The sequence below is a fragment of the Panicum virgatum genome, chromosome 9K (assembly GCF_016808335.1).
Source record: "Panicum virgatum strain AP13 chromosome 9K, P.virgatum_v5, whole genome shotgun sequence".
Classification (NCBI taxonomy): domain Eukaryota; kingdom Viridiplantae; phylum Streptophyta; class Magnoliopsida; order Poales; family Poaceae; genus Panicum; species Panicum virgatum.
This window is the reverse complement of record NC_053144.1, coordinates 62,944,162-62,961,610: the sequence shown is the minus strand read 5'-3', so window position 1 is coordinate 62,961,610 and position 17,449 is coordinate 62,944,162. Positions and strand designations below refer to the sequence as shown.

The window sequence follows — 17,449 nt, the reverse complement described above, 5'->3', positions numbered from 1 at the left end:
TTCTTGGGCATGAAACACACAAATCCATTTGAATACTGCTCTACTCAGCTCTGTCCGGCAAATCAATGGGGTTTGGTGGGTTCTCCGCTGCTATCTGATCCGGAGATCTTTGCTTTTTTTGGCAAGCCTGACGATTAACAACGCGGACGACATGCATGCCCCGGGCCGGCCGGCGCCACACCATCATGCGTCATCATGGATGGCAACCGTGGTGCATGTGCTCTGCTCCGGCGATGCGACGACGAGTGACTTAGATGGCAAGGCAGCAGGTGCAGGTGTGCGTGCAGAACAGATGATAGCTGAAGAAAACAAAGGGCTTTCACTTGCCTCATGAAGTCATGAGCCATCATTACCTTACACTTACATCATGATGGCAACATCACAGATTCGCAGTGAGCTGACACGAACCGGGCCTTCGTTAATCACGGCGGAAAGAGAAATGGTTTATAGCCCTAGCTCGAATTGGCCCACGAAACATCTTCGAATTTAGCCCAAGATGACACGAACCGGGCCTTCGCAATCACGGGCTAAAAACTCCATCGCTTGATCCCCAGCCCAGCCCGCTCTCTTGCGTGGCTGACGACCCCTCCTTCCAGAACTCCGGCCGAGGCAACAACGAGGCTCCATCAGGGCAGTCTACTACTGTCGCCATTCCCAGATCCCACCCACCCGCCCCCCGGCACCGCCGCGCGCACCATGGATCCGCCGCCGCGGCGGCCAGCCGCCCCGCTCCTCCTCCTCCTCCTGCTCCTCGCCGCGTCCTCCCCCGCCGCGCGCGCGTGGAAGAAGGATGAGTTCCGCAACTGCAACCAGACGCCCTTCTGCAAGCGCGCGCGGACCCGCGCCCCGCACTCGCTCGACGCGCCGCTCTCCCTCGCCGCCGGCTCCCTCTCCGTCTCCCCCGACGGCTCCATCTCCGCCGAGCTCTCCCACCCGTCCCGCCCGCGGCCCCTCGTGCTCCGCCTCTCCGCGCTGCCCCCGCACGCGCTGCGGCTCCAGATCGACGAGGACTACTCCGCCGCCACGCCGCTGCACCGCCGCTTCCACGTCCCCGACGTCCTCCTTCCGGACCTCGAGGCCCGCACGCTCCACCTCCCCGAGCCCAAGACCGCCGCCGGCGTCTCCACCGTCGCGCTCTCCTCCGACCTCGACGTCGTCGTCAAGCACGATCCGTTCGAGCTGACCGTCCGCCGAGCTGGGTCGGGCGATCCCGTGTTCTCCTTCAACTCCCACGGCCTCTTCGACTTCGAGCCGCTGCGGGAGTCGAAGCCGGAGGACGAGACCTGGGAGGAGCACTTCCGGAGCCACACGGACAAGCGCCCCCGCGGTCCGCAGTCGATCACCTTCGACGTCTCCTTCTATGGCGCCGACTTCGTCTACGGTCTCCCGGAGCACGGCTCCACCTCGCTCGCCCTCCGTCCCACTCGCGGCCCGGGGGTCGAGGAGTCCGAGCCGTACCGCCTCTTCAACCTCGACGTGTTCGAGTACCTCCACGAATCGCCCTTCGGCCTGTATGGCTCGATCCCCTTCATGATTGGGCATGGCGCTCGGGCGTCGTCAGGTTTCTTCTGGCTCAACGCTGCGGAGATGCAGATCGACGTGCTTGCACCAGGTTGGGATGGGGCCACTACCCTGGAGAATGGGCGGATCGACACTCTCTGGATGGCTGAGGCTGGTGTCATTGATGCTTTCTTCTTTGTTGGTTCTGAGCCGAAGGATGTGGTGAAGCAGTATGTAAGTGTGACAGGTGCACCCGCAATGCCACAGCAATTTGCTACAGCGTATCACCAATGCCGATGGAACTACCGAGATGAGGCAGATGTTGATGGAGTGGATGCTGGTTTTGATGAGCATGATATTCCATATGATGTGCTCTGGCTCGACATTGAGCATACTGATGGGAAGCGCTATTTTACATGGGACCATTCAGCCTTCCCCAACCCAGAGGAGATGCAGCGGAAGATAGCAAATAAAGGGAGGAAGATGGTGACCATCGTGGATCCCCATATCAAGCGGGACGGCTCATTCCATCTCCACCAGGAGGCAACGGAGAAGGGGTACTATGTGAAAGATGCTAATGGGAATGACTATGATGGGTGGTGCTGGCCTGGATCATCATCGTATCCTGACATGTTGAACCCTGAGATACGTGAGTGGTGGGCCGACAAGTTCTCCTATGAAAGCTACAAGGGATCAACTCCAACACTGTACATTTGGAATGATATGAATGAACCATCTGTCTTCAATGGTCCTGAGGTATGTCATTGATATGTGATGCCCTTGCATTCTCGTGTGAGCTGTGATAATTTAGTATATAGAAAAAACATGGAAAGCTAAAATGTTTTTCCCCCTCAAATAGGTCACCATGCCTAGGGATGCACTGCACTATGGAGATGTTGAACACCGAGAATTGCACAATGCATATGGGTACTACTTCCATATGGCTACTGCAGATGGGCTTCTCAAGCGAGGCGAGGGGAAAGACAGACCGTTCGTTTTGTCAAGGGCTTTCTTTGCTGGTACTCAGCGATATGGTGCAGTTTGGACAGGCGACAACTCCGCGGACTGGGATCACCTCAAATCTTCTATTCCGATGGTTTTAACTCTTGGTCTTACTGGCTTGCCTTTCTCTGGTGGGTCAAACTACCTTGAATCTTCATTTCAGCAATCCTGATGCTAGAAGCCTCACTAACATTTGATGCTTCAACAGGTGCGGATGTTGGTGGATTCTTTGGAAATCCAGAACCTGACCTATTGGTGCGCTGGTACCAAGTAGGGGCCTTTTATCCTTTCTTTAGGGGTCACGCTCATCATGACACCAAGAGACGCGAGCCATGGTTATTCGGGTAATTCTTCAGATACTGAAATTTGTAAAAGTTTCTATTTTGAGGTTCTGTAACTTATCTCCGACATGCCTGATATTAGGTGGGAAGAAGTCACAGGATTTGATTTCACTCATATGGTTTAGACTTGTTTAGATGCTAGGTTGTGAAACATAAATTTTATTCTATGTGCTCTTGCAATATTCTAACATAATCTTCTTACTTACTTTAGAGAGCGAAGAACTGCCATCATAAGGGAAGCAATTCATGTGCGATATTCATTGTTGCCCTACTTCTACACGCTGTTCAGAGAGGCTAGTGTAACTGGAATTCCTGTCATGCGTCCTTTGTGGTTAGAATTCCCTTATGACAAAGAAACATATAACAATGGTGAGGCGTTTATGGTGGGGTCAAGCCTTTTAGCTCAAGGAATATATGAAGAGGTAAGTAAAAGTACTATGTTTTCATGTTAATGTATAATTTGCTGAATAATAAAATAATTTAGGTAATATGCCAACCTTCATGCAGGGCCAGAAATCAGTGTCTGTCTACCTTCCTGGGAAGGAGTCATGGTATGAGTTAAGGAATGGATCTCCATACAAGGGAAGTGTGTCACACAAGCTACAAGTTCTAGAAGATAGCATTCCCAGCTTCCAAAGGGGTGGCACAATTGTGCCAAGAAAGGATAGATTCAGGCGCAGTTCTACTCAGATGGTGAACGATCCATACACCCTGGTATACATGCTTTCCTATGTCAAAAAGCATTTAATCAATTCAACACGCCTTCTTTTATTTTATTTTGTATATAATCGGGTTTCCATAGACTTGTTTATTTCACTGACGTGCAAATAGTTGCTAAATATAGATCCTGTGGCTGATATTTCTTGATAGTACTGTTTGTACTAGAGGCAAGTTGCATGTAAACCTTACTAGATAGCTACCTTCCCGCAAGTTGTTCTGATGCTCAAATAATACATCAATTTCCAATGTTTGTTTGAAGTACCAGATTCATTTGTCTTTAGACAAGGGCACACGTGAGTTGTTGCTTTGAAGTAGAACACTGATATATACATAAGTTCCTCAAATTGTATACCAGCTGCGTATTTGACACTGTATTCCTGTTTGATTGAAGTAGCCACGCTATTGGTACAATCTAGTCTCAAGTATATCCAAAGAAACTAATTAACTTGTATTACATATTTACATTGCATTGACCAGGTGATAGCCCTCAATAGCTCAAATGCTGCCGAAGGCGAACTCTATGTGGATGATGGGAAAAGTTATGATTACCAGCAAGGGGCATTCATCCATCGCCGCTTTGTTTTTGCAGACAGTAAGCTAACTTCATTGAATATTGCACCTGATAATTTGGGTAAGAAGAAATTTACAAGTGACTGTGTGGTTGAAAGAATTATAATCCTTGGCTTACGATCGGGAGCAAAGAAGGCTATTATTGAGCCTGGAAACCTAGAAGTGGAAATTGAATTAGGTCCGGTTAGTTTAAGAAGTGGTTCTAGTCCGGTTGCACCAACAATCCGGAGGCCCAATGTTCGCATTGCGGACGATTGGAGGATAAGGATAGCTTAAGAGGTAGGCCATTCGCATCTGGAGCCTGATGTCTCTTTTGGTCACTGTCAGGTTCCAAAATTAGGCCAAACTTATAGAAGTTTAGTTGTGGCCCAAGCAATGTCTGTGATACTGCAAATCAATACACTTTTGTGGCCTCAAAATTGCTGCATGTAATTGGTACTCAAGCTGTTCCAACTGCCAATTTTGACATAAATCAAGACAGAAATTGCTGATGTATATTGTAGCTTTGAGCCTTTGATACATTGCTATTTGAGTTTTTTTTTATCTTGCAAAAGAAAGGTACAATTCCGGAGAACATAGCAATCGAATTGTCTTATCTTCAATATTCCTTAGCTGATACTATAATGTGACCGGCCACGCTGCTATATCATATTATCCATATAATTGTTCCAAAATGTATACAACTAGAATGATTTCATGTTGTTTCCACCTTTTCTATATTCTCAGATGTAGGTTGAAAGCCGTTATACATGGACAGAAATCTTTCTGGACCTAGTAAAACGAGTATGATTTGACTATACAGTACAACGTGGTGCAGTACTGTTTATCTGTAAATTGGCCCTCAGTTCGCCAGATTCATTAGGCAGTAGGATTTGGAATTCCAGAACCTGCGTGTTTGTGGTAGCAGTAGGATTTGGAGTTTGAATTGTCTGGTTAACGCTTTCACCCTGAACTGGAACTGAGAAGGAACTTACATCTCTCTCGTCTCCCACTGTTGTATCGCTCCTTCCACGAAGCAAGACAGTTGTTGCATGATCTCAAATAAGAATATAACAAAAAAAAAGAGTTGAATTGCTAGAAAGACCAATGTACTCATGTAGTACGATGTATTAAACTGTCATCACTGGCGTACTACAGCATCATGAATCACAGGGGCAATGTAAACCCTCTCCACACGTCAACGATCAGGAAGCACTGGCTCCATCTACCTTCAATATCCAAAGCTTGAACATCAACACGACACATACTATACTGTGCTGATTTTACATGAGACGCGCATGCGCAGCCTATCTATCAGCAGCGTGCCGCAGATCTTCTTTGAAGTCAATACATCATCAGGTCATCACTTCCGGAGAAATTTCCATGGTCCCCTCGCTGCCCCCATCCTGTAGATAAAAGCAACAGCATAGATGAGTCCTAGTACATCCTAATGGCCAGAGCTATCAGCTACTGAAGAAATGGAGGCCCTGCAGAGCGAGGAGGATAAGGCGGTAGTATCATACCTCCAGGTGCTAGCTATGGTCCTCAGGCTCATGTAGATTGTCAATGCGATCCATATACCGATGAAACCGTTATGCGCGGAAAGGTACACCAGGCATGGGATCGACACAGATGCAACGGCAACCTGAAGATTCTCATTGGGTTCAGAGGTTGATTGATGCGCAGAGTTTTAGAGCTGAAACATGGGGTGATGTTTTATCACATGTGAAGATAGTTTACCATGGAGTAAGCAGAGTATGTGTAGTCTGATGCTCCAAAGTTGATGCCATCGAACACGAAGGCCAGGGCATTGATCGTCTGCGTGCCGGCAACAAACTGAACCAAAAATAGCACTTTCTTTCAGTGTCCGAATCTTAAGAAATGCTCACGGACGGAACTCTCTTTTAACAGCCAGGCTTGGTTCTTACCGGGATGCCTTTGTGGATGACTTCAATCACGGGCAGGTCCTTCGTGAAAATTCCAGCTCCAAACCTCATTGCAAGTCCCAGCACAACAGTGAGAGCCATGCCCAGAACGATGCTCAGCTGCAAGGTGGAGAGGGCTATTACCATGAACCCAATTTGCAGTAGAAGGAAAAGAATTGACAAGAATCTGGTAAATGCTACTACTCCCATAAACTGCGAATTACCTGAAGCACACGAGATGTTGCGGCTACTACTTTCTTGTTATCATTTTTGGCAAACGCACTTGCAAGCACAGCCTGCAATCAGTCATTGACAAAACAGTTCAGTTGGTAATGGACTTTGTTCAGCAGTTTCTCCGTGAGCCAGTCTACATGATAACGAAACCGTAATCTGACCTGTCCTGCGACGGCCAATCCATCGGCAAGAAGAGACGTGGCGAGCCAGAGCTGGCAGCAGATTTGGAAACCAGCCATGATGGTTGGTCCATGGCGGGCAGCCAGCGACGCCGCCAGGGTGACACAGAACGTCACGGCCACAACCCTTGCAAGCAGTAGGAATCCTGAAACAGAAAGAAAGTTCAGAGTCCTTTTTCGAGGATCCGTTAGAGTTGTTATCTTCTTTCAGGATTCCAACAGTATCTCACCACATCCAAGAAATCGCCCAAATTTCAGAGATTTAATGCTAGGCGGGATAACATCAACTTGCTGGACGAGCCGGCACAGCAGTATCAATGTTATCAGGTACCTGCGACAAGGAGAAAGAAGTCAGGGTAAGCTTATCATCGAAATACAGAAGCTGTTGCTTTTCTCTGGTGAAAAACAAGAAGCTGTCCGAAACTTACTGAGAAGCAACATGAGCCACAGCTGCGCCGGTGACACCCATATGGCAAACAAACATCAAAATCGGGTCTAGTATGATGTTCGCCGCATCCCCAACCACTGAAAAGAAAAGGTTACTTGGTTAGCTACGATATATTTGAAGCAGGCAGTGACTTGCACTATAGAGCTCAATTTCGAAAAGAAAATTGCATTTTAAGCTTGCTACATTGAATTTTGTCGGATGAATGAACAGTTCATCAGTTTCATTGGTACTGCAGGTGAGGGACACTGTTCTTTGTTCTTACCAGTAGCATATAACGGTGTCTTTGTGTCCTTGAAACCTCGGAAAACCCCTTGCATGGCCAGTGACAGTAGCACAGCAGGTGCACCAAGTGATCTTATTGTTAGGTAGCGAACTGCAGGCCCTTGCATTGGCGAACCCTGAATAGCACAGCAGAAACAAAACAAAAGTGTTATGATGTATGAAATTATACTGGCAAATTAAGGTTGAGCAGAAAAAGGTAACATAATAGCACTCACAGATTTCACACCCATGATGCTTAGTACAAATTTCGCTGAAAAAACCAGGAATATGGCCTGAAGCAGCCCAAGAATTGAACCAACTATTAGCGCTGACGTGACTGAAGGTATGTACTTCTTGCTCCCATGGTTAGAGAGATCTGTACACTCTGTGGGGATACATGAGTTGACACATTCTGCCATATCAGGACCTGGAAACAAAGCTTGACATTAGATCTATGCAGAGGTGAATGAAATAAGTTACGACTCAAAATCTGAAACCATATGATGTGCCAAGAACTAGCAGGTACCAGCTACAGGCAAATTGTTGGTTTCTGAATCTACATGGGAAGCTTTCTCCAGGTCCTGGCTGCTGTTTTCCTCGATAGCTTTACTAATGATAGCATCCTCCTCCGCGACAAATGATGTTGTTACGCTAACAAGAGGGTAGATGCAGACTTTTGAGACTTGGTTAAATATGGCAATTGAGACACCAACAGCAGCAATCTCCACCGAACCTGATCATTAATCGATTGTACACGGGTTAATTGATATTATCGGCTATAGTATTTCTGAAAAAGGTTTTGTGCTTCCACTTATGGCTTGCAGGTTCAGTGGCAAACTTGAGTTGCCGAGCTGATAAATTAGAAGAGTATAAACTTGTAAAACTGGAAAAATGGTGAAAGAGGCTACTATGGCGCAATTCGACAAATAGGAAACGATAACCTTCTTATATCAAAGAAAGAACAAAACTGAAATGATTCTGTTGGCGTGCACATGACCTGGTCCTATCTGAGGTAACCAATCGTAATGTGGAAATAACAGCACACATGGAGGAAGATACAGAAAGGACGCTATTGTGATATGTATAGGTAAAACGACATAAGCTTGCCGACGGAGTTCTATATGCGAAAAGAAAAGGACAGTTACCTGAAGGCTCCTGATGAAAGTCTATGTACAATTGCCTATCTAGATGAAGCTTAAGGAAGAAAGAGTACAAGTGGAATGCTGTGGAATCAATAATAGGTCTAGCCGTCTAGGTGAGGACCTTCAGGTCAGATCTCACCAACATTGACAAGAACAGAAAACGACCCAGTGAGCATCGTTAGTAGACATGAGACGTTCGAGAGCAGGCACACGTCTTGGAAGGTTTTAGGATGTACTCATTCAATTGGCCGGCTCTATATATATAACACTGAAAGGGACATTGCAGCATCAATGCCGAAGTTTGTTACTTTGCCAAAATGACAAAAAAAAAAAAGGAAAGAAGTGGCGAATATTCACAGGAACTGCGAGGCTGACATCGAAAAATGAAGTAAAGCTAACGATCGTGGATCCCATTCACAGGAACTGCAGGAACTGACATGTAAACAGGAAGGGGACGAGTAGGTAATAATGAGAGCAATGCGCAGATGAATGACGAATCTTCGTAGATGGGAAGATGCTGAGTTGGAAGGTTAGTTACCTAAACGGCCGATGAACGCCGTGTCCACCAGGGAGGCGAGCGGATCGGCCGCCAAAGCCAGCGACGCGGGCACCGCAATGCGGAGCACCTCGGATCCGAGCTCGTCGAGCTTGAAGACGCTCCTGCGGCAAACAAGTTCCAACCGAATCAGGCATCAGCAGCACAACACAAGCATGATCGTGTCGATCGACCAGCGCACGAGTAAATACCCCGAGGAAACGCACCTGATGTTCATGATGAACAGATGGAGCCCCGTCTTCCTGGGCCCGCACGGCAATTCCGGCGCCGGCGGCAGGTCCTCCTCCGCAGCCTTGTCCTCCTCGCCGTGCGCCGCCGCCGCCGCGGCGGCGGGGATCGCCACGTGCTTCTCGGCCGGCACGCTCGTCGCAGCAGAAGCGTCAGCAGCAGCCGCGGCGCCGTGTTCCTCCATGCTCCGACCGGCCGGTGTGGTGTGGCTCGACGCGCTCCTCGCTCGCTCGAGTCCGGTCGAGCAGTCGGCGGGAGCGAGCGAGGGGGGAGACGTCGCAGCAACGGTGGCGGAGGACGCTCCCGTACTTATACACCTCCGCGCCGCGCGTGCCGTGCCGCGCTTGCCTTTGGCTTATCAGGAGGCGATCACCCCGATCAGCAGCTGCCACAGGGGAAACGGCAAGGCGGGTGTGTCAGGCGCGTTCACGTCTCGTCTCTGACAGCGCAGAACAGTAGCATCGGTTACAGTTACAGCTAGCACCCCGCCGAGCGAGCCGCGAGCGCCGCCGAAAATGAAAGGCGAACGTGACGTGCGCCACGCAGCGTCGCACTCTCACCGGGGGACGGGGGTGGGGCTAATGCTGCCGAGTCGGGGCCTCGTGCGTGCCAGTAGCTGCTAGCTACTCGAGGCGAGAACGGACGGACGCGAGCCGAGGCGGGGCGGGGCTACGCGGCAGGGGAGGGGAGGGGAGGGGAGCGCCGGCGGGCGGGGCTGGGGGCTGGCCGGCATCGGCATGCGCGGGGGGCGTGGGCTGCGGGATACTGTGGGAATCCACGGCCGCTGTTAGGTTGCGTGCCTGCCGGTGCAAGTGTCACGGTTGGCCGCGGCGGCGTCGCTGCTGCTGCACGGGCGCACGGCTGCACCCCTGCACTTGAGCATCCGCACTTGCCACTCCTGCACACGCCACCGTTAGGACTGCTCGCTCTCGAGCCTTGCCTTGTGCTGTGTCATGATCATGATACGTACGGGCGCGACGGCCGGCGAGGGCAGCGGCGTGTGTGCCGGTTTCGACGGCCTCTGCTGGACTCCGGGTCTCCGGTACCCAGCCCACCAACACCAAGTGACAAAGGAGGCTCGAGACCGCCGAGGCTGGCCGGTTTCTCCACTCCAGTCACATGCCTGCTAAACAAAACAAGCCTGCTCTTCGGTTTCAAAAAAAAAAAGCCTGCTCTGTCCTCAACACAACTGACCCTGTTTTCTCGTACGGGGAAACGGGAAGCGCCTGCCCAGGCTGAACCGCATGCAGATGCAGGGACCGGGAATGTGGAACTGCTGGCTACCGCTCCGAGGGAATCTGCAGGCGCCGGCCGGCGGCGCTGGATTGATGATCAGGTAGCCGCCGCCTGCACAACCGCATATCCGGCGGCGTCGCTTCGGCGACCGGATAAAGATTCGGATCAACGGCGACAGCGGGACATGGGCAACAGTAGGCGCTAGGCAGGCAGCGAGTTGCGGAGGGGATAAAAGGTCGTTCTGAAGATTCTTGCAGAGGGGAACCTCCGGATGTTTGGATGCAAAACTGAACGTTTCAGGTCTGTTTCATGCCGTGTTTACAGAGTTTTACAGTATACTCAGGTAATTTTGCAGGGAAGAAATTCGCTAAGTTATTAGCGATCCACAACGAAGATTCTTTCCTTTTTTTTCAAAAATATTTTCGTAATGGCCTTCTTGCCGGTCTGGAGCCGTCACCTAGACCATCTGCCAAAAAGATCCTGCGCTGAACAGAGTAGGGTCCTGAGTTTTTCGAGGTGCTTTCTATTTCCTTGAAAGTTCTAGTAGCGCGTTGCGGGTTCCCCCTTTTCCTTTTCTCCTTTTGGGAGCAACGAAAAGAGGCAAATCCTCTTGGTTTGCCCACTTGAAGTGGAGCTCTTCCATCGCTCACTCCTCCCAAGGAGAAAAAGATGAAAAGTGGAGGACTATCATTCCTCTGTTCTGTTTAGTTTTTTTTCCCTATTGTCGAAACATGTTTCCATGATAGATTGCTAGTCTATTCTCTATCTGTAGTGTGCTGCACTAGTTTTCATTCATCGGTAATCCTTTCATACTCAGTTCGAAAAAGGCAAAACATCATTACCTCTCGCTGTTAACATTGCCAAGCAAACTAATACCCCCCCCCCCGCCCCCCCCCCCCCCAAAAAAAAAAGGAAAATACGTGAATCTTGTAATCCCTGGCAAAGGAAAAGAAAAAAAAACAGCATCTATCTGACTCCACTATCATATTAGTGCAGTCATGATGTTAATCCACTAGCAATGTTTGGAGTGAGCACGGACGTAAATTATTGCAATGATAAGAAGGTTAGTGGGCAGCTCTTTGCCAATGTGACTGGCACTGTTGGACGTTGCTAATCTAGGACATACATAATTTGGACATCCAAGTGGAATCATTTTTATATGCGTTCCAAGTCAAAAGAAAAAAAAGGTCATGAGTACGTTCCTAATCTTATTTCAAAAAGAGTACGTTCCTAACGTGCATGGTAAAAAGTTGTCTTGGGTATCTCCGTACAAGTAAGAGCAACAGAAGGCACCATGCGGTAATTCCACCGAAGGGATTGTTTCCACTTGATGTATACTCCATTAAGCCAATGCCAAAAGTGCGAGCATTGAGCACGCTTTAGTGTTTGTTCATGGATGAGGATGTCTCGTCAAATAAGTTATAGGCATTTAGGTCCCAAAAAATGAAGACATCCCAGAGCGAGGTTTGAGTGATGGGACAATATATAGTAATATAGATACGTCTACAACTAGCTGTCCCGATCTCAATTATTTTGCACGTTGGTTTACGGAACTTCGTGTATGATCTTTTGGATAACTTTGATCCGCCAAAAAAAAATTGAGAAAAAAGAGGCACTTGGTTCCTCTTCTTCTTTTCCTTTTCTCCTCGGGGCACACACGTTAGTTAAAACTAGTCTATCAACCCGTGCTCCCGCACGTGCTAGTTATAAAGATATCTAATAATTATCTATCTCATACTCTCTTTAACCAATTAAATATTCTAATCCAGTACTGCAAAGATACATATTTATCATTATGTGATTGTAATAGATGTGATAGGTTTAGTTACTAATATTTTTTTCTCACTTCACATCACACCTCCATATATATTTGATATGTGTTTAATTGAACACTTTATTTGAGATATGTGAACAACATGAAAATTGATATTCTTATCTCTTCTCTTATACATTAATATATAGTGACAAACACATTATGGTTAGTATGTTTGTATAAATAATAAGATAAATAATATATTAACAATGATAGGAATAGTAATTTAGAATTTTATATTGATGCGCTTTAATATTTTATTATAATAACATAATTTTGATTCAAATTTAGGGTTATGTTAACCTTTTATTATGTTATTATTGGATAATATATATAAAAATTTAGGGGGTTATTTGATATTATTTATAATGGCATAAGTGGATAATTTACATGAAGATTGGGGGGTTACTTTAGATTAGTTCTTTATAATGGCATAAGCGGGTAATTTACATGAAGGTTAAGGGGTTACTTTATATTAGTTCTTTATAATGGCATATGTGGGTAATTTAGATACATGTTTAGGGGGTTACTTTAGTCTATTTTTATAATAGCAAAGGTGGGTAATTTATTAAAAAAATAACAAATCCAATGGCTATTATGATTAGAGTTGCCGAATTGATGGCCGGATGTTTCTGATTTTTGTGAGAATTTGTAGGATTTCTCTATTTTTTTAGATTGTCCTCATAGGATATTAGGTGGCTTCACCTGGAGGCTTCAAAATGAGCCTCCAATTAGTAATAGTAAGATGTCTGTGGTTTTCTAAAAAAGATACATGCAAATAAAGTCTGAAAACAATTAAAGAAGTCATATAGACCCACAACATATCTAAATTATTATATTTTGGTTCAAATGGATGTCCTCAGTTCCATAAATAACCAAAGATGCTTGTGCCCCCATTTCGGAACTAATTAGTTGGACTATGAGGTGCGATGGATATTTTCAAGTCATCAATTCGGCAACTCGTACCTTTTCTCTGGCGGCACAAAGTGTGCTTCTTCGTGTTCAGTAGTGCAGTACTATACAGGATCGATTGATGTTATCAGGTTCATATTCTGTATTTTCTCTGATGCCATGTTCAACATTAGTGGCGAGACAAGAAAAGTACATAAACCACCAAACTAGAATGAAAACTGTTTGGGTTCTCTTTCAAGTTTCAACATATATAGTGATCACTTGTTATTCCATCATGCATGCCCTTCTAATCGATCTCCCAGCGAGAGGATGTCCCCGAAGATTCGATCACCAAAAGAAAGAAGCAAAATCTTGATCCTTTTTTAAGGTCAGATCAGGGGGTGGCAACAATCTTTTGACTATTTAGCCACTCTATCTAGAAGCAGCAAAAGGAGGGGGGGAAAAAGAATGTAATGCCGATCACGGTTCTTATACCCAAGAAAAGCTCACTAAAATGTGCGAGCTGCGTCACAGCCAAGTTAAGCGCCTTTAGGAAACTAATGCCCTCCATGCATCCAGACGCTTCTCGTGTCCGCCGGCTTTTCGATGTGCGATCGAAATGAGCCAGCAGAAGGGGGCGAATGGCTTTCGCATAAAACAGAGAGCGAGCGGCTATACACCGTGACGTGCGCGTGTGCGGTGCGCCTAGCGCCCAAGCCTGTGGACGCTGTTTTCTTCAACAACGTCAGGGCGAGCTTTAGGCTCGCGCCAGCCGTGCATCTCCTGAAAATGAAATGTGGGCCACTTGCGGATTCGTTGGCTCGTTGCAAAAAAACAAACCCTAGCTACTAGCTAGTCACTGTTGAGGCCCAACAACGTGGGCAGGAACTCGCCGCGTGATCGATATTGTCGCCAATGAAACTTTTGTCGGTGATGTTTCGAATTTCCGTTTCAAAAAAAATGTTTCGATAATGGAACCGAGATGAGCATAGTGAAATGAAGCTATTTTTCTTTTTTTAAAAATAGATAGAAACCTAACCCCCAACAAACAGCGACATGCACCTATAAAAAAAAACAGCGACATGCATAACGGCGCAAGAGAGCCAGTTAACTCACGCCATCAACGTGCATGACTCCAGGATCAGGAGAGATCAGTCAGTCAGTGAGCCGTAGCCGCAAGGGAACCTGCTCGGCGATGACCACATTTTTTCTAGCGCCACGTACGAAAATGACTTCACCGCCAAAGCCGAGCTAGCGTTCACCTAACTTGAGAAACGTCGCCGCAGGGCGCACGTGCACGCCGCGCGACAGCGCGTGTGCTCACGCCCTGTACGTGTGCACTTCGCGGCGGCGGCCGGGCGCGCGATCCTCGTGGATCTCTTGGCGATTATTCCGGAGTAACGAACACGGCGGGACGATGCTCGGAAAGCAGCGGCGGGAACGGGAGCCCGAGCCGAGATCGCGGTGGAGCGGCACGTACCTGTGTCCTGGGGATCGGATTGGCTAGCACCCACACGTCGTCCGGCCGCCCGGTGCCCACCGGACCCTCCGCTCGATCAGCTTCCTTCTCGCACTCGCACTCTTGACGTCGAGCTTCTTCGGCTGCTCTGTTGGCTGCTGGCTGCTGCTCAGTGCTCACTTGCTTTGCCGGGGCTGGCTGGTGCGCTGTATAAATAGGCGGCATGCAGAGGCAAAAGGGCAAAACGCAAAGGCGGAGGAGTGCGCAGGCCGGGTGGGTGCGCGTGGACTTGCCCGCGCGGTCGCGCGACGGCTCGAGGGCCCGGCGGATTCTCGGGCGGGCGGGCAGGCAGGCAGGCTCCCTGCCACCACCCTGCAGTTGTTTGGCTTGGCAGAATTGGAGTCCAGGCCGGACTCGCAAAAGCGGGGACGGGAAAAAAAATGGTTTGTTTACTCGCGCGCCGCGTGGTCTCCACGAGCCCGGCGCTTGTCGCCGCCCGCCCGCCGGATCGCGCGCCCCGGGCGGAGCACGAGCACCGGTCCCGTACCTGACGTGTCACCGCCGCATTGGCGGATGGCTGGCGTGCCAATTGTGCCTGTTCCAGTGTGGAAACGAAGGATGATATATTTTTTAGATAACACAGTACAACTCAGACACTAACGACGCACGCATACTCACACCCTTGTGAACACACATACACAAATTCTATCTCTATGAGCATCTTCGAAGACTGAGCCGGCAAATTCTCGAGATTGACGAAGTCACCACAGACGCCTCGCTGTCGACAGAAACATCGCCTACCACTTAATGCACAACGCCGTTAAATCTCAGAATATTCACTCTCATGGAGAGTCGAATCCAGGACCTCAAATACTACCGAGACTCTTGTAACCACTGAGCTACATGCCCTTATAAAAAAGAAGGGCAGTAGGGATTAGGGAAAGGCCGACAATGGAAAGCCTGGCCCACTTATCTCAGCCCACGTCGCTCTCGGCCCCGCCCGCCGCCGCCGGTTTCGTCGCCTCTCCGGCGGGGCCTGGTGATTGGGCCTGCTAGTGGAGGGGCACTAGAGGAGGAAATGTTAGGTCTCTCTACTACTACGGCCGGGCCGGCCTTACGAAGGGGAGAGGGACGGGAGTGGCAGCGAGTCAGCGACCCAGTGTGGTGCACGCGCCGGGGGTATCTTTTTTAATCTCCCGCGAGCCCGAGTTGGAGCGCTTTGCGGGGAGCACTGCGCCGCCTTGATAAGCTGATCCATTGATTAACTTTTTGGCCTGAATGACTCCGTGTGTTTCAGCCACTTTAGGCGGAGGCGGCACTATTCGTGCTGCCGGGCCAGTTGAACGGTAGGCAGCTCCCAACCTCACACACTAGCTACACACGCAAATATACAATTAGAAGCTAGAGAAAAGTTCTGTGTGCGATTGTGCATGGCCAAACTCGTAGCATTTTCGATCCCAACTCCTGCATTCATCTCTCTACTCTGCCCAAAGAAAATGCAAGTGTTCATATCAACTCTGTCGTTTCCGGAAAGGGGTTGCAAACACGCCTTGCTTTATTGGACAAGTGGGGGGAATTCCCTATCCAAGTTCCAGAGTGCTTCGGTGCAGTGTTCCTGTTTATAGCGAGATTGTTCAGTTTCTCGAGTGGGCTTGTTTGTTGTTCCAATCACGCTGTGGACTCCCTGCTGGCCATGTACTCGTTTGCTCTTTACACTTGCTAGTTCATCGAACGCCGAAAAAGAGCGCGATGGGTGGTGACATCTAGCGCATGATCGAAGAAGGGGGGGCCAGCAAGAATTGGAAAAAGGACAGTGGTACGTGCACAATTAGAGGTGAAAAAGCAATTCCATTGTCGTGTTATGTTGTTCAGGAATCGCTGTCGCCTCGGCCAGTAAGTACAGTAACCTCCTCTGCATCCCAGTCAAAAAGTGATGGCCTCTTTTCACAGAGGTGGATACTTTCATAGATGGCTGCGATTTGCCGAAAGAAAGCATGCGAAAGGCCCCGCTGATAAGGGCGGCAGTGGATACTGGATAGACAAAAAAAATCTTTGCCCCAGTGATTTATCCTGTTTGTCTCGTACTCATGCTGCCCCATTGAGCCTGAAGAAACCTTTTATCGCCACGCGGGTGTTCGTGGAAGGGCCAGAGGGGAAGCTGTTGAGGCCTTTGGCCAACGGATTTTGCCGTGGACGACGACGTCACGATGATCGGCGTTAACTGATCGCCGCACGTATGCCGCCCCGCCATGGATAGCTTGCTTCCAGTACACGCACGGCAGTTGCAGGCGCCGAACGATCCATTCTGAAAAGGAGATGTGAGATATTAGAGCCCAAATCTTAGTGCAAATGGGCCGCCAGTTATCCTTGATGGGATCCACATGGGCCTCCAAGACGGAACATTCTTTTTTTTTTAGGCAGCATAGACAGGAACATTGATGTAATCTTAAAAAAAAAAGACAGGAACATTGAGGATCATGTGTGTCAACTGTCAAGTGTGTGAGGTGTGGCTGGGTAAGGCGAGATATCCAAGAGAACTGTGATAGTAGGGACAGGTTAATTACGAGTCTCCTCTCAAGAAGGACTAACGTGTGTTACAAAGACTACTAGTTTAGTACTCGCTTGTTCCGAATTATAGGTTGTTTTCGGTAGCATAGTTTTGTTATATACCTAAACACAGTATATATCTAGATGGATACTAGAAATTATTCATCTACGAATGTCAAAACGGCCTATAGCGGAGGGAGTATAGTCGCCTGTCAAAAAATGAGTCAATCAATTAAGTCCTTTTCTAATTATAATTAACGTATCCTAAACATCATATATTTAAAATCAGATGGAATAATTGCAAATCAGAGAAGAAGGTAATTGATTATATTCCAAATGAGAAATTCCTCCCAAAAAATTCCTAATATACAGCTGAAACAAAAACAACATCTGCACATCCAAACTGAGATTGTGTAAA

At 48.2% G+C, this 17,449-nt stretch overlaps 2 protein-coding genes across 2 annotated transcripts; one reads left to right on the top strand and one right to left on the bottom strand.

The window, feature by feature from the left end:
* The first annotated feature begins 563 nt into the window (after window positions 1-563).
* On the top strand, window positions 564-4,652 carry LOC120646848 (probable glucan 1,3-alpha-glucosidase). The gene is made up of 6 exons (XM_039923338.1): window positions 564-2,256; window positions 2,360-2,633; window positions 2,711-2,846; window positions 3,055-3,265; window positions 3,351-3,557; window positions 4,041-4,652. The coding sequence occupies exons 1-6, from the start codon at window positions 697-699 to the stop codon at window positions 4,407-4,409; spliced, it is 2,757 nt and encodes a 918-aa protein (XP_039779272.1). The 5' UTR covers window positions 564-696; the 3' UTR covers window positions 4,410-4,652.
* A 552-nt stretch (window positions 4,653-5,204) lies between these two features.
* Window positions 5,205-14,904, bottom strand: LOC120646849 (protein DETOXIFICATION 42-like). Its single transcript, XM_039923339.1, has 14 exons — window positions 14,506-14,904; window positions 9,064-9,470; window positions 8,840-8,961; window positions 7,686-7,892; window positions 7,396-7,586; window positions 7,161-7,296; window positions 6,879-6,975; window positions 6,681-6,781; window positions 6,433-6,596; window positions 6,262-6,333; window positions 6,041-6,157; window positions 5,853-5,948; window positions 5,636-5,757; window positions 5,205-5,518 (listed from the first exon to the last, which is right to left on the bottom strand). The coding sequence occupies exons 2-14, from the start codon at window positions 9,267-9,269 to the stop codon at window positions 5,476-5,478; spliced, it is 1,674 nt and encodes a 557-aa protein (XP_039779273.1). The 5' UTR covers window positions 9,270-9,470; window positions 14,506-14,904; the 3' UTR covers window positions 5,205-5,475.
* Between the last annotated feature and the right edge of the window lie 2,545 nt (window positions 14,905-17,449).

Bases quoted from the DNA above. Each gene is read 5' to 3' on its own strand.
- LOC120646848 (XM_039923338.1), top strand. From the start codon at position 697: ATGGATCCGCCGCCGCGGCGGCCAGCCGCCCCGCTCCTCCTCCTCCTC. The intron at 2,847-3,054 runs GTAATTCTTCAG...TACTTACTTTAG, and splicing joins CGCGAGCCATGGTTATTCGG to AGAGCGAAGAACTGCCATCA. The intron at 3,558-4,040 runs GTATACATGCTT...TGCATTGACCAG, and splicing joins TGAACGATCCATACACCCTG to GTGATAGCCCTCAATAGCTC.
- LOC120646849 (XM_039923339.1), bottom strand. From the start codon at position 9,269: ATGGAGGAACACGGCGCCGCGGCTGCTGCTGACGCTTCTGCTGCGACG. The intron at 7,587-7,685 runs GTACCTGCTAGT...CTTTGTTTCCAG, and splicing joins CAACAATTTGCCTGTAGCTG to GTCCTGATATGGCAGAATGT. The intron at 6,334-6,432 runs GTCAGATTACGG...GACTGATTGCAG, and splicing joins GATTGGCCGTCGCAGGACAG to GCTGTGCTTGCAAGTGCGTT.